The sequence below is a fragment of the Petromyzon marinus genome, chromosome 54, assembly GCF_048934315.1.
Source record: "Petromyzon marinus isolate PM22_M1 ecotype Great Lakes invasive population chromosome 54, UKy_Petmar_22M1.pri1.0, whole genome shotgun sequence".
Taxonomy (NCBI): domain Eukaryota; kingdom Metazoa; phylum Chordata; class Hyperoartia; order Petromyzontiformes; family Petromyzontidae; genus Petromyzon; species Petromyzon marinus.
In genome coordinates this window covers 10,478,057-10,494,279 of record NC_133720.1, presented here as the reverse complement: position 1 = coordinate 10,494,279, position 16,223 = coordinate 10,478,057, and the positions used below count along the sequence as shown (strand labels likewise).

The 16,223-nt window shown below is 52.9% G+C and overlaps 1 protein-coding gene across 2 annotated transcripts in view; it reads left to right on the top strand.

Annotated features, from left to right (window-relative positions):
• Nucleotides 1–16,223, top strand: part of RSPRY1 (ring finger and SPRY domain containing 1) — a 55,214-nt gene that overhangs the window by 13,113 nt on the left and 25,878 nt on the right. For both annotated transcript variants that reach the window (XM_032974753.2, XM_076052176.1), the window contains exons 2-4: nt 9,835–10,135; nt 13,042–13,313; nt 15,901–15,953. In XM_032974753.2, the coding sequence (XP_032830644.2) occupies nt 10,040–10,135; nt 13,042–13,313; nt 15,901–15,953 (421 nt within the window). In that variant the 5' untranslated portion in view covers nt 9,835–10,039. The remainder of the gene's footprint in view (nt 1–9,834; nt 10,136–13,041; nt 13,314–15,900; nt 15,954–16,223) is intronic.

Here is a 16,223-nt window from a genome sequence, read left to right as displayed (position 1 = left end):
CAGTCCTAGGCCGGTGGTTTTCAAAAGCAGCTCCCCCCCCCACCCCACCCCACCGGCCCCCCTGTGTATCTTTCCGCGATTGTCAAAACATCGGGTGGTGAGTGCAGCGTGCGACGGCTTGATTGTCGCGGCAATAGGAAAGATTCGTAATCGCGGCAAGGCAGCGCGTGGTGTTGCCACGTAGGGTTGGGTGTGGTGCTCGCGAGGCTTGGAGTTGAGAAACGCCGCTCCACGTCCCTTGGTTTCCGCACCGCGCCTGTGTGCATAAGAAAAATACGGCGTCCGCTTTCATCAGCGTCAGCTCTTCCGCTCGCGGACGTGGAGGTGTTCGTCGACGAGCCAGACCAGAATTTTGGTACCAAATATGTCGTGTGCTTTGTTTCTGTACGTGGCTCATGAAACAAAAAACGTGGATTACGTGGTAACTTACTTATTCCATAACATCGCACGTTTTGTTTAAGGTGTTGGTAAAACTCAAGTTTTGCCGTTGTAGATGTCACCAACAAGTGAAATATTTCGTCTGGGACCATGGACAAAGATCCCCCGTGTAGCTTTAAGAGATTGTTGGGGCAAGTGTTGTTAGCGAGTAGCACCTATGACGGCCGGCACGGCACACGAGGGGGTGGGTGACCGACACCACGCCCGGCCGCTTTTGTCTCCCCAGTAGTGATGTTTACACACCGTGCCAGGCACTCATTTGAGGCTGAGCCGACCTTGGGGAGGCCCAGGACCGGTTCAGATAATCGCCACCGGCGTTTGGCCGGGAGCAGGAATCGAACTCGGGTCGCCAGATTTGTAGCGCAGCGTAGCGCTAACCGTGAAAACCGCACTCGCCACTGTACCACGAGACAGACGTGAGCGGCTTCCTCCTGGCTGTCGCGGACCTTACTGATCTGCCACTGACACTGTGATGTCCCGTGTAATAATATACTCGACGCAAGAATGCGGGAAGTCGGGTCAATCAATCAATCGGGCCCTTCTTTTCCGTGCCGATATCGCCCTCAATAAATTAGTGCATCGGTGCACATTACAGCAGAATGGGGAGCGCTACGGGGGTGGTGGGGGGGGGCACGGAAGGACAGGGATGAGAAGAAGAACTCGCCACGACCTCGGCGGCTGACTCCGACCGAGCAGAGTAAATTGCAACCGCGCGCAAAATCGCCCTCAAACGGATCCGCGCCATGAAGTCACAAGAGTTCAACCATGGCGAGCTGTGGCCACTGCTAGCGAAGGGTTTTTTCTTCTCTCCCCCCCCCCCCCCCCGTAACTGTTGCCTATAAATCCCACCACCGCCTTTCAAACATTAACGTTGTGCATTAATTGAAATCGTTGCCGCTTTCATTGACTTTCTGATCGAGTTTAACGGTCTGCGTGATTGGCTTTTGTTGGACAACAATAGAATTTGTTTTTGGTGAAGATTACCCCTTCAGCCTGCGGAGGTGGGTGAGGCTTTGTTTTATCGCTGCCATTCGCAGCCCAAAGTCGGCAGGCGCCTTGCGGTTATTTTGCCACGGTATTTGTTTCTGCCGTGATTGCCGCTTCGCGATCTCTTGCGGAGGTGCGGGCGATGAAATTGCGTTGGCGTCAACTGGGGCATTGTGAACGCGGCCATCGAACCTTCAGTTCTGACCTCCTGCTGGGATTTATTTTTCCTTACGAACGAGTTAGGTTCCAGAGGTCTGTTCGTAAGTCGATTTATTCGTAAGTCCAACTTTACTCCTGTTGATTCCAAACATGGTGGACGGTATGTCCACTAAATACGGGGAACGGCTTTAAAAGTTGTATAATCTGCTGTTGATGTAGATGCCACTGGTTTTTCACATTCTGCAGATGTAGATGCCACCACCACCATCTATTGCGCGGCCGTTGAACTTGCGACTCTCTGTCCGAACAGGCAACTGCACATACTGACAGGTTTGTTCGTATCTCTGAAAGTTCGTAAGTCGAGGCATCCCTGTATACTCGTTAATAAGCTTGACCAAAAACATCTAGACGTCCACCCTGCCAACAACCACACACCCGCCTGCGCTCATTCAAAATGCTACTATTTCTCATCGTCTTCGTCATCTCTGTCATCATCATCACGACCCGTGGGCAGATAGCCCCGTAGGTGTCCACTGCAACATTTCGTCATTTGTTTCCACTTTCCTCTCTGTCTTGTAGTAGTGGCCACATCTTTCTGGCACCAATCACGGGCGCCATTCGAACTCTCCGGTGACGTCAGTCACGGGTTACTCAGTTGTACGTTTCACGTCTTGTTCATTTCTCCTAAATGTAACTTTGTTCCTGTTTTGTTGTTGTTTCCATGTAATTGCCTCTTCCCCGATCTGGTGATGCAATAAACACCCGCTCGGTTCATTCAGCCACGTGCTCTGTGCGTTGGATATAAAATAACGGTTTTGAGGTTGCTGCTTCTGTGACCGGAGCTTTGGGCGCGAGTTGGCTTACGCTGCGCTCCTGTAACCCGTCACTTTGTCAGCGAGGGTTGGTGCAACACGCACAGACACACACACAGTCGTGAAAATGTCCCTCCCTACCCGTGGGCCTTGAGGTCGCCACCTCCCCGGCTTGTACGTACGTTGAACTTCTTTTGCATTGTACGTAGCCAACCGTGCTAATTGGAGGTGCGGGGGAAGAGCGACAGACTAAACACAACAAGCAGTTCAAAAGAAATTAGTTTGTCAATCTAAGTGATTGACAAACTAATTTTGTCAATCATTTAGATTGACACATATCGGAAGGAAGAGCGTTCCAGACGGGCCGCAGAAGCGCATCTGAAAGCGCCGCGCGATGCGGGTGACAGTCTTTGTTCGATGGTGAGCCGTGAGCCTCTGCTTCGAGGATGACCACCGGAGTTTGCGTGATGATGGTTTATGCTTCTTGACGAGGTCGGCGAGGTATCGCGGTTCATTTGTGGCGAGCACTTGGCGTGTAAACAAGCGTGACCTTACAATGTATTAGTTCGGTAACTGGAAGCCAACGCAGCTCGGCGAGCACTGGGGCAGTACGTGCAAGTACTTTACTCACATGAGTACTGGGGCAGTACGTGCAAGTACTTTACTCACACGAGCACTGGGGCAGTACGTGCAAGTACTTTACTTACACGAGCACTGGGGCAGTACGTGTAAGTACTTTACTCACACGACCACTGGGCAGTACGTGTAAGTACTTTACTCACACGAGTACTGGACAGTACGTGTAAGTACTTTACTCACACGAGCACTGGGTAGTACGTGTAAGTACTTTACTTACATGAGCACTGGACAGTATGTGTAAGTACTTTACTCACACGAGCACTGGGTAGTACGTGTAAGTACTTTACTCACATGAGCACTGGGGCAGTACGTGTAAGTACTTTACTCATATAAGCACTGGGACAGTACGTGTAAGTACTTTACTCACATGAGCACTGGGGCAGTACGTGTAAGTACTTTACTTACACGAGCACTGGGTAGTGCGTGTAAGGACTTTACTTACAAGATTACTGGGTAGTACGTGTAATTTACTTACTCACACGAGCACTGCCATCAGCAAGTTTCGTGCAGTGTGAATGCAGATCGGCTAACGAGTTGACATCAGCAATTGCCAACATAAAAAAAGTCCCTTCGGTGCAAAAGTCACATTTTTAATAGCTTAAGTCCTCATTGGAACCTCCTTTGCCAGTAGCAAAATAAGGTAATTGTTTTTTTACCCTTTTATCTGGCAACACAACTGACACCTCTTTTTTACAAGGAGTCATGTTTGCACTGACCACAATACCTGCGGTTGGAATGTAAACAAAAACCATAACGCTGATAATGTATGCACTCTCCTTGAAAATTGATTGGTCCACACCCGAGACAGCATTTTGGCGTCATCTGGTCCAACACCATGTGAGACTAGGCTCTAAGGAAAGTCTTGGGTGTGGACCAATCAATTTCAAGGACAGTGCATACATTATCTGAGTTATGTTTTTTGTTTGAATTCCGACCGCAGGTATTGTGGTCGTTCCTAAATGATCGTTCCTAAATGTTACATCAGCAAGCTTGGCCGTCGACGGGCGGGAGGGCCCCGGTGACACCTGCCGACGGCCCGGAGACGTTTTCTGAAAGACGCGTGGTCACACCATTCCTCCGAGAAGTCGAGGACGAACGCGAGAACGAGGATGAGCAATGTCCCCCGACAATCGGGGGCGCCCCGCGGTGGCTAGGTGAATGTTGACCACCTCGCCTGGCATGCAGGGGGTCGTGCGTTCGATCCCGATCCCCGACGCCTGCTGTATACAGTAACGTGTCAGAGTACGCTGGACCCGCTCGTACGCGACCGACCGTGATTCATACCAAACTTTGTGTGACTCGGTACTTTCGCAACACCCACGGTGCGGGAAGCGAGGCGTCAAATCAACCTCCCGCTATCACACGAACGTGGATTTGGGAGCGTGGAACCGTATCGCCCGCACAAGAAAGGAGCCCAAAACTATGGTGTTTTAATATAGTGTTAACAATATAGTGTAATAATAATAGTGTAATAATAATAGTGTTAATAATATCGTGACCTGGATGCTACCGATGGTGAGTGAATCATTTCCTGTACAGTACTTTATCAAACATTTATGTACATTTTATATACACCCTTACATTTTATATCTACACTCGTATAGTATATAGTAATATAGTCGTTTCTAGTAATATATAGTAGTATATAGTAAAATAGTAGGATGTAGTAGTGTGTATAGTATTGTATGTATACATCGTATCAACACTCGTATAGGCGAACCCCCGAAGTACGCGAATTTACGCTTACGGAGGGGGGGGGAGGGGGGGTGTACACGGAACCTAACCCCCGCCGCGTACTCCGAGACCTTACTGTCTTCGGAGTGTGAGCGTACTCTCTCCCCTTGGTCGCCCGGACCGTGCGCTCGAAACCCGACCTTCATTTTGGGGTGCCACAGTGGCGAGGTTTTAACTTCCTCGCCAAGTAAACAGGAGGTCGTGGGTCCCATCCCGACCCTGACGCTTGTTGTATATTCGGAGTTTATGGTGTCTCTCTCTCTCTCCCCGCGGTCGTGTGGATTTTTCTCCGGGTCCTCCGGTTTTTACCCTCCACATTTAGGATCAACATCACCACGCGTTGAGGGTATTTGGCTGCTGCTGTACATGTCCACGCGATAGGCCACTTCGTTTGCGCTATCATTTGCGATAGCCGGGTTGTGTCTGAAAAAGAGCTACGCTGCCCAGTGGGGCCTTAATCTGGCAAAATAAAAATAAAAAGTGCTGAGTTTGTCCGTTAAAGGAAATGGGGATTTTTAGCATGCGTAACGTGGCCAGGAGAGCGGGGAACCGGAGAGAACGGATGTGTGACCACCAAACAGCAACCGACGTTGGGGAAACGGGATTTGTGTCAGAAGCTTTGGCATGGCGTGAGAACAGCGGCAGGCGACGCGCGCGCTCGTCGCGACGATGCAAAGTCTCGGCGATCTTTGGTCCCAGAGCCTTTTTTTTTTATTTCCAGCGCGACTTCAAGCCGATGCGGCATTTTCATATTTTGAAGGTACGCCTTCGTTAAGCGTTACGATCCGGCGCTCGGGGCGACGCGATTTTTTTTGTTTGTTTGGGTCGGACGCCGGTAAAATAAAAACCTCGACGTGTCGGCGACCCGCGGCCCGTGAATTGTCGAGGGCGAAATCTTCTGACGCCCCAACAACGCCGCCAGCCACCCGGGAGAGGGGGGGGGGGGGTGCGGGGGGGAACTGTCGGCGTGGCAAGAGTCGCGCGTTGGTTGGGGATCTCGAGGGTGGCAACAGCTGCCCCAGCAGTTGCCGTTGCCACATCTCCGCTCGCCCTCTTCTCATCCCGAGCAGCTGAGCATGCGGTTGCGAGATTTTTTTTTCTCTCCTCCCCCGCGTGGTTCAGTTTTCTTTTTTCTCTCCCCTCGTTTCTTACGTGATTTGGCGTCAAACCTCCTGGCTCGGTGCTCTTCCTCCTGCACTGCCGCCGCCGCCGCCACCGCTGACGATGGTACCGCTTGCTCAGTGAGCCCATGCCTCCCCCCCGCCACGTGTGTTTGCCCCCCCCCCCTCACCTTCCCTCATTTGACTGATTAAAGTGGCTCTTTTAAAATTGAAGTCGTCACTTGCTCGGATTTTGATTTAAGCACCTGGACAGGAGGAGTTCTGTTGTTTACAGTTTGTAGAAGTGGACTGCGCTCCCCATTCAAGAGTACAAATTTTGGGGGGCTGCATTTTCCCTCCCCCTTGCCCAAGAAGAGCTATGTACGTATGTTGAGCTTCTTTCGTACCGTACGTAGCCAACCGTGCTAATCGGAGGTGCGGGGGAAGGACATCAGCTGTGGCATGGTGCTCGCCTCCTTGTAACACTGGTAGAGCTCGTGGATGGGGAGGGGAAATCTGTAGTTCCATGACTGGGCCGAGTCTCTCCGTAGTCACTTAAAGAAGCATTGAGAGAAAAAAACACAAACGTGTGGAAATTCAGCAAGTAAAGTATCGAATGTGTGACTGCGTTTCAACACTCGCTCAACCGCGTCCCGAGTCATTGCTGCAATTAGTGCGGCTCTCCCCTTGCCGCGGCCTCCTCTCCCGCCCCGAATGAATCCCTCGCCCCCCAAATTCCACCTGATTCAACAATCCACGTGTACGCAACCGAGTTGCATGGCCACGTAACCAGGTTGGACCGGCAAGCAACCGAGCTGCCCGGCACACTTGCTCCGGTGTGGGCGCGTCTCTGACAACGCGCGGGCGACCTCGGCGGCTCGACGTCGCCTGCCTCGGCGGTTGTCCTTGCCCCAGCGAGCGCGAACTCGAGTCGGCGCTCAGAGCGAACGCGGCACGTGGGAGCGGTGTTGTGCACCCTCCCACGCATCGCCAGTTATCCCGGGGGCGTGCTCGGCCGATTATTAAAAATGATATTCTGACTTAGCTTTGTTTTTCCAACTATGGCTTGATCACGAGACAAATCTTAAGTTTTTTTTTTTTCCTTTTGGAACGCTCACGGCCGAGCAGTTTAATGCCGCGCCTGAAGAGTGGCTTCTGCGGGTGACATCAGACCTGCTTTGTGACGTCAGTTGCACGGGCTTTTGGTCCGCATTCGGTGGTCTGGGAAGAGTGCTGCTGCTGCTGCTGCGTCAAAGCAACCAATTTAGGTTTTATCCTCGTAGCCGGATCGTGGCAATGGCAGCGAAAGCAAGAGTTGCTGCCGGTGGATTTTTCAATCTCGTTATCGGGCGACAACGGTCGAAACCCTGCACTCTTTGAGAACCTGGTTTAATCGTGGGTGGCAGGACCGTGGATTTGACCCAGCGTTCTCACACGAGGGCCCCGAATGAGCCACCCAGCCACCTGCGAAGTGCCTTTCTTTCAACTGTTTGTTGTTGGCACGCAATCGGCAGCCGCCTACTCAAAGGCACGGATGTCGCGGGGCGGGGGGGGGGTCAGCGGCGAGGGGACGATGCACTCCAGCCGAGCGCTTGAGAACGCTGCCCCCAATAAAAATCCGTGCGGGTCGCCACCGTCGTCTTCGGTAATATTTACATGCGCCGGGCTGGCACGCGGTGCCACCAGCCTGCTGCCCCCGTGTGCCCATGAAACCCGACCTGATGAGTGAAGAGACTCGCGGCGGGGGGGGGGGGGGTGGAGATGGGTGCTTCACGATTCCTTGTAATGCCGTCTTGCGCTCTCTCTCCCCTCGTAACCGCGGTCACATGTGCCCGTGTTTGCGCGCGTGTTTGTGAGTCAGCCCGCTGGGGGGGAACGTGCTGCCGTGTAGCGGTTAGCGCTACTCTGCACTGCTAAGCCCGGCGGGCCGGGTTCATTTCTCGCTCACGGCAAACACCAGTGAGGATAATCTGAACTGGTCCTGGGCCCTCCCATAGGTCGACTCAGCCTCAAATGAGTACCTGGTGCGGTGTGCAAACATCGCCACTAGGGAGACAAAGGCGGCCGGGCGTGGTGCTGGCCGCCCACCTCCTCGTGTGCCGTGCCAGTCTTCATAGGTGCACGCTAACAGCACTTGCCCCAACAGGCTGTTACAGGCTATATGGGGATCTTTGTTTTTGTCTTTTGTGTCAGCCCGCTGGGAGAAGCTGCTGTAATCTCCGCCCTTTGCCCTCTCTACATTCGGTTGGCATGCCAATTGGCACTGTGGTGAGCGAGGGCTTGACTCGCGTTTGGAAGATTGTGAGTTCACATCTCAAGCAGGAAGCCGTAGTGGCCGGTCACCCTTCCTGGCTCGATAGTGAATACAACGTGCCTGTAGCCCGACTGCATGTGGGCGTCGCGAGTTTTACTCTCCCTCTCTCTCTTGCCTCTCCTGGGGTGTACGAACGGGTCAGCGGCCATCAGCTGTTCTCTAAATATTTTTTAAAAATTTCATTCATATTTTTCAACAACAACAGCAAAGACCCAGGATGGTCGGCGTAATTACGGGACCCCCGAGTTACAATCTAAGGCGCGAGTCGGCAACCGGCGGCTCTTCAAGGACTGCGCAGTGGCGGCTGTTGAAATGTTGAGGGTTTTTTTGCTACCAAATTCGAACAAAAATGGCTCTTGTTATTTTTTTGACGACTCCTGACCATGGGAGTCCAGTTTACTATGGGAGTGCTGTTCACAATGGCAGTCCAGTTTACCATGGGAGTCAAGTTTATCATGGAAGTCCAGTTTATCATGAAAGTCCAGTTTACCATGGAAATCCAGTTTACCATTGCCGATAGATGTTCAGTTTACCATGGCCCATCGTCTCCGGAAGTGCATGCGGCTCTTTATAGGGGCTGCTTCGTGACGTTTATCAAGCGTCACCGTCTCCTATTCGCATGCATTGCAGCTCTTGAAAGATATATATTTTTTGCTACCAAATTATAATTTTTTTCTCATTCTTGTTATTTTGGTTGACCCCTGATCTAAGGGAGCGGTATAAGAACAAGTAAATAGCAAGGGGGATAAAGGGACGGATAGGGGAGAGAAAGAACATGGAAGAGGAAAGTCTGCCTTAAAGGCAGACTTTCCTCAAATTATATTATTTTCTTCTGCAACTCCGATTGGCACGATTGGCTACGTACGGTGCGAAAGGAGTTCACCGTACATATGTACGTGATTGCAGAATGTTCAAGAACCCATTGCGAACGTCAAGGTCTGTTAGCCACGACGAGATGGCGTCAGGAGAGAACGTTTGTGTGGCTCTTCTGTTCCTCCTCTTACATTGAATGAGCGCAGACTTAGAGGTTTACTGTATGGGCCATAGTTTGGGTTGCATGAAATCGCACGAAGTGAGTAGCTCTTGGAGACATATTGCCTAGACATATGGCGTGGGTTTGTTTTTCGCGGGCTGTCTGGCACACAGTTGAATCTCCGTTAATGAGACTAAAGTACTGAAATGTGCCGCAGCGGTTAACAACACTGCGATACGAATCCGGCGACCTGAGCCCGATTCCTGGCAACAGTTAACCATCAGCGGTGATTGATATCAGAATTGGACCTGGTCCCACTTTTCAACCAACCCACAGTGCCTGACCAACACGGTGTCGATTTGCGGGGGGGGGGGGGGGGGCGGGGGGGCTGTAAATTTGCCATCGGACGCGCACCTCGGCAGTATGCGAGACCGTCCGCTGTGACGCTCTGACATCGTAACTGCATTGCCATCGTGGTTGAAGGGTCGCCGCATGATCGTGTCGTAGCAGGCCCTGACCGTAACCGTCCGCTCATTGAACGTAAGCGCCAGACTTTGTTTTGGACGGCACCCATGCCTCGAGATACGCGTCTAAAATACGGGAGCGAGCGAGTTTAGTTTCTTCTCTTCAAAATCGGTCCGAGCGGCGCTGACGTGTTTATCCCCCTTCTGTTGACAGCGTGCGTAGAGAGAGAGAGAGGGACGCAGAAGGGCCCTGCTCCGGCCTCCCCACCCGGCGGCTGGCACGATGCCAGGCGCCCGGCGCAACCCGTCCACGGAAGCGCACGCCGAAACCGCCGCCGCCGTCACGAGCAGCGGCATCCCCGTGCCGCTGGCGCCGCGACCTCGCGCCGCCGGCACCCGCGCCGCTGCTACCGCGCCTCATGATCGTGCTGGCGTGGCTGTTTGTCAGTGAGGCGCTGCCGCTGGTGCTACGCTTGGCGTGCGCGCTCATGGGCAACTCGTGCGTGTGCCGCCAGGTAAGGCGATGCGCACGTGTGTTTGCGCGTGTCTGCGCGTGCGCGCATGTGTGTGACCACCTGAGCGAAGGGGGACCGCACAGACTGTAACAACTACAGGGGCATCTCGCTCCTCAGTGTGCCGGGAAAGGTCCTGGGAAGGATTATTCAACATCGCCTTGCTAGGCACGCTGAGGAGAGGCTTGCGGAGCCCCAGGAAAAGGCCGTCCTGCACAGATGCCATATTTTCTGTCCGTCTGCTACAGCAGAGGTGTAGGGAATTCCAATGAGACCTATATCTCTGCTTTATTGACCTGGTCAAGGCCTATGATACTATCAGTGGGCCTGGGCTCTGGGTTGTTCTTCGTGCTTTCAGAGTCCCTGACCCTCTGCTCAAGCTCATTAAGGACCTTCATGATGGTGAGCGGGCCCGGGTAAAACTACGTGGCCGGGAGTCAGAGCCATTCCCTGTACACCTAGGGGTGCGGCAGGGATGTCGTCTGGCTCCCACATTATTTAACATCTATTTTGACCACGTAGTTTCTTGAAGCCTTCAATAGCTGTACAAGAGGTATTTCCATTTGGTACAGATACAATGGGAGGCTGATCGATGCCCGGGTGCGGTCAAGGGATGGCTCCCTATTGCTCAACCACGTTATGTATGCCGATGATCTGGTAAGTACTGCTCACTAAGAGGAGGAGTTGGAGGCGCTGCTGCTGAACCTGGAGCTTGCCACCAAGAGGTCTTACCATCAGCCCCACCAAAACCAAGCACCTGCCTGGGCATTTTGTACCGTCAGACACTCCATCCCCTCAACTCCCTATTGGTGATAGGGCAGTTGTGGAGAGAGTGGAAAGTTTCCCATACCTTGGCAGTGTGCTTATGACCGGCTCTGGTTTAACAGCAGAGGTCTCACTCCGAATCAGTCGAGCGACATTATCTTTTCATCGGTTGCGTAACGCTGTGTGGAAGCTACCTGGTCTATCACTCCGCACAAAGCTTCAGGTCTTCTCGGCCACGGTCATTCCCTCCCTTCTCTACGCTTGCGAAACGTGGACCCCCCTAATGGAACATCTTCGCCGGTAAGAAACATTTAGGCTGGCCTACCTACGATCCATCCTTGGTTTAACTAGGCTGGATTGTGTGAGGAGCTCACAATTCTATGAAAGATGTGGACCAAGTCCCATCGGTAAGCTCCTCCGGCAGGCAAGGCTGCGTTGGCTGGGTCATGTAGCCCGCATGCCCAGCCACCGCATGCCTAAACTGCTTTTGTTCAACCGGATCGAGGGGGCTAAACGGGCGCGGCATGTGCTAGAGAAGAGATGTAGTGATGTGGTACAGGAGGACGTAGGGCTGAGTGGACTTGCCAATGACTGGTACCAGCGGTGTCAAGATCGGCCTCTGCAGTAGGCTCGTGAAGGACGCTACTGGGCAGTTGGAGGCAGTCGCCCTCCAACAACAATGGAGGGTGGAGGAGCGACGCTCGCAACAACGAGCGGAGTGCCGGGTGGCTAAAGCACAGCAAGTTGGCACAGTAGGGGGCACAGGTGCATCAGCTAGTCATCTCAGTCAGTCAACCTGTGACCTCCTGCCAGCGGGCATTCGATACTTCACGTGGCCTCAAGGTGCACATAGCCTGGCACAAGCGTCGTGGTGACGTCACTGCCACTTAGTGGCGAATGGCGGTTGTTGTTGTTGTTGTTGTGTGTATGTGTGTGTGTGTCTGTGTGCGTTTTCGCTGCACGCCACCACCCACCGCCGATAAACCCCAAATACGGGCGGTCACCTGACTTACGAACACAATTCGTTGCTGACACCCATTCGTAAGTCAAACAGTTCGTAAGTCGGAACACAATGATGCGCTCGTATGTAAGTGCCCATACGGCGTCGATGTTATGAAATGTTATACATTGTGGTCACTCATTCACGCACCGTCCAGGCTCAAAGCCCCCCTGCTTAGCTCCTAACACCTGACAAGATCTGTGTGGATTGAGGGTGACTTTGGCTACGGGCACACCTGTGTACGCGCGTGGGTATTCGGCACCAAACGCACGACGGCGTTTGCCGTGGAGCATCGACGAGTAAAACAAACAAACATTTATAAGAAAAAGAAACTCCATTTTGCATTCTCTGGACGTATGAATCAATATACATTCAAGTTTCAAGTTGACGTTTACCGAGCTTAGAACTCAAGACGTTGGGACGAGTCTCATTTGCGGGAGTGACCCCGGGTCGCGGAAACAACAGGAGCAGTGACAACAAAGGGGAACAACAATGAAGCAAATAGACATGAGACCCAAAAGCAAATCGACCGAGGAGTGTGCTTGTGTGCGTGTGTGTGTTTGTGTACTGGGAGCAGTGGCGCAGTGGTTAGCACGCTTCGCTGCGAAGCCCGGCGACCCGAGTTCGATTCCTGCTCACGGCCAACACCAGTGACGATTATCTGAACCGGTTTTGGGCCTCCTCTAGTTCGACTCGATCTCAAATGAGTACCTGCTGCGGTGGATAAAAACATCGCCACTGGGGAGACAAAGGCGTTCGGGCGTGGTGCTGGCCACCCACCCCCTCGTGTGCCGTGCCGGCCTTCATAGGTGCTCGCTAACAGCACTTTGCCCCAACAGTCTGTTAAGGCTATACGGGGGATCTTTGTATTTGCAATATATATGAATACATGTTCTGCTGTGTTTTTCTGTTGTGCCTCTCCAACAATCGTTTTATCTTGCTGCCACTGCTGCTGCTGCCACTGCTGTTGTTACTGCTACTGCTGCCGCTCCTGTCGCTATTGTTGCTGCTGTTGCTGTTGCTATTGTTGCCGCTGTTGCTGTCGCTGCTGTCGCTGCTGTTGCTGCTGCTGCTGTTGCTGCTGTCTGTTCAGGCTATACAGGGGATGTTTGTCTTAGTTTTTTGTACGTGCGCGCATATCCAGGAGGAGGTGGACGAGCAGGACGAGGGGAGCGGCCGTGACGGGGGCTCTCCGGGGGCCCGTGCCGGTGGTGGTGGTGGGGGCGGTCGGGCGGCCCCTCCTTCCGCCGCCGCCGCCGGCGTGGCCAACGGGGGCGGGGTGACGCGCTCGCGCTCGCGGGACCTGAGCCGCCCGCCGCGTCGCGGCAGGGGGCCCAGCGACCCGCCGCGCAAGAAGCTCAACGTGGACGGCCTCGTGCTGGAGACGCTCAACCTCATCCGCACGCTCGTGGACAAGTGAGGGCAACCAGACCCCCCCCCCACACCCCCGCCAGACCACCGGCTCAACGGAACCGAATGTGCGGCCGTAATGTCATCGTCGGCGTCGGCGTCGTTCAGAACCACCAGCTTATCGCGCGGCGCTTCCCGCGGCCGTCTGGAACGCTCTTCTGTCTGATATTAGGACGCCACTGGGAGCTGTGCACTTTTACATCATTTTAGATTGGCAAACTCTGTTTGGAAATGCCTTTTGTGTTTAGTTTGTCCTTCCCCCGATTAGCACGGTTGGCTACGTACGCCGCGAAAGAAGTTCAACATACTCGAGAAAACGTTGCCCTCCCGACGGGCAGCAGCGACACAAAGACACAACCGTAGACGGGTTTCATCCTCTTTAGGACTCATCAGAACAGCACAGTGCAGTCGTCAACGTTCGCTGCTGCCACATGCCTCTGGGAGCCCTCTATATGGGAGGGGGCTTTCACCTTTAGGCTAGGGCAGGGGTCGGCAACCAAAGTAACAAGAAGAGCCATTTTCTTCTAATTCGGTTTAAACGACCCCTCTATTTCAAGAGCCGCGATGCACCGTGGTGGCGGAGACGGTGGGCCCTTGATAAATAACGTCACGGAGCGGCGGTACTTTCGTGACTGCAAGGATTCATACTCTTTGGTTTTTTCGGTAAAGTCACGTAGGTAAAATAAAATAAATGAAAACTAAATTACATCACGACGTTTCGGAGGCAACACAAGCTTCTGTCTTCAGGTGGAATAGACACAGCAAAATTACCTGTATCAAAAAACCAAAGAGTATGGGTCCTTGAAGAGTTGTGTGCGGCTCCGGAGCCGCAGGTTGCTGACCCCGGGGCTATGTGGACACCCGCTCGCCCTTGCCTGCAAATGAAAGAGAAAACCCATCACAGGGCCATTAAATCTATTTGTTTTCTGCACTAATGTTTCTGTTCCGATGGGTTTGCCCGTCATTTGCAGATTTGAATTATCGTTGCCTTTGGACAAGTAAGGGCGGGCGCAGCTGACGTGTGTGTGCGCTTGTGTGTTTACAGGTGTGGAAGCGGAGAAAATAGTGCGTCTCTATGTGTATGTGTTTGGACGGAGCAGTAGTGTAGCGGTTAGCGTGCTGTGCTACGAACCTGGCGACCAAAATTGGATTCCCGCTCACGGCCAACACCAGTGACGATTATCTGAACCGGTCCTGGGCCTCCCCTAGGTCTACTTAGTCTCAAATCGGTACCTAGTGCGGTGTGTAAACATTACCTCTAGGGAGACAAAGGCGGTTGGGCGTGGTGCTGGCTACCCACCCCCTCGTGTGCCGTGCCGGCCTTCATAGGTGCTCACTAACAGCACTTGCCCCCAGCAGTCTCTTAAGGCTATACGGGGGATCTTTGTCCATGGGCCCAGACAGAATATTTAACTTGTTGGTGGCATCTAAGATGGCAAAACTTGAGTTTTGCCACGATAAAATTGAGTTACACGATAATGTTACGTAATAAGTCAGTCTTTGCATAGGTGTCTGTGGGTTGTGGTGAATGGTGACGTATCGCACAACGCACTTGCTTGCAGGCCAACATCACTGACGTTTGTCTGGACCGATACTGGGCCCTCCCTTAGGTTGACTCGGCATTAAATGAGTACTCTACCAATTCCGTGCACGGTACATTTCCGCACCACTCCAGACGCGTGCCGTGCCAGCCTTAAACGGCTGCTCGCTAATGGAGATGGCCCCGACACTTTTACAGAATCGGATATTGCAACCGCTGCGCCGTCACGCCGTTGACATTATACTCTACTATAATGAGCCAAGAATGTCTGTGTGTCCCGCGCGTGACGTCACTCAGCATGAGGCCCACCCCCCCCCCGCGTGACGTCACTCAACATGAGGCCCACCACCCCCCCCCCGCGTGACGTCACTCAACATGAGGCCCACCCCCCCCCCGCGTGACGTCACTCCACATGAGGCCCACCCCCCCTCATTAATGTTCATGAGTGGGTGGATTTTTATACTAATGCAGAGGAAGGTCCAGCTGAATTAATTTATTGCGCAAAGTGCTACATCCGTGCGTGACGTCACTGCAAAAGAGGCCCCCCACTTAATTAATATTCATGTGGAAATTTACACGTGAATATAAAGAAGGTCGCGCACTCCACATGCCGCACCCCTCCCCTCATTAATAATCATGAGCGGGTGACGTCACTCCACATGCCACACCCCTCCCTTCATTAATAATCATGATCGGGTTACGTCACTCCACATGGGACGGCGAGGCGCCTCCTCCCCCCTCCTCAGCGTCAACTCGCAACCCTCGCTACAAAGGCAGAACCCTCACGACACGTGATTTCCGTAACGCTATTGAGACATTGAAGTAAAAAGGACGTCGTGATGAACAAGGGATTATAACCTCCAAATGAAACAAGTCTGTGTCACCGCGGCCTTACAAATTTCACGCGCATTGATGCAATGAATACCACGTCGCGGTCTGCTTTTCGCTTGCAAGTTTCAGATTTACTGCAACACACCCGTCCTTGGACCGACAAAAGGCGAGTTATGTTTAATAACCATGCTCGCCGCCGCTGTGCCATGTGCCACCTTGCAGTGACCAGGAGCCCCCGTACTCCATGATGGCCCTGCACGAGCTGGCGGAGCAAGGTGAGGTGTTTACCCACCGTCCCTCTGTGCACCGTATGTATCATTCTCAGACCAATAAAACGTATTGTTGGGTCTCAGAAAGAAGCCCCCTCCATTGCTGACTCAATCCCTGCAGGTAAACATTAGCATTACAGAGTACCCTTATTTTATATACGAAGGTGAAAGGTCATCGAGATTCGCAGTGCGATTATTTGGGATCTAGAAAATTAGACGGGGATGATGAAAGAAATCGGAGGGTTAAAAATACGGCTTCACTGTGCTCATTTTTAT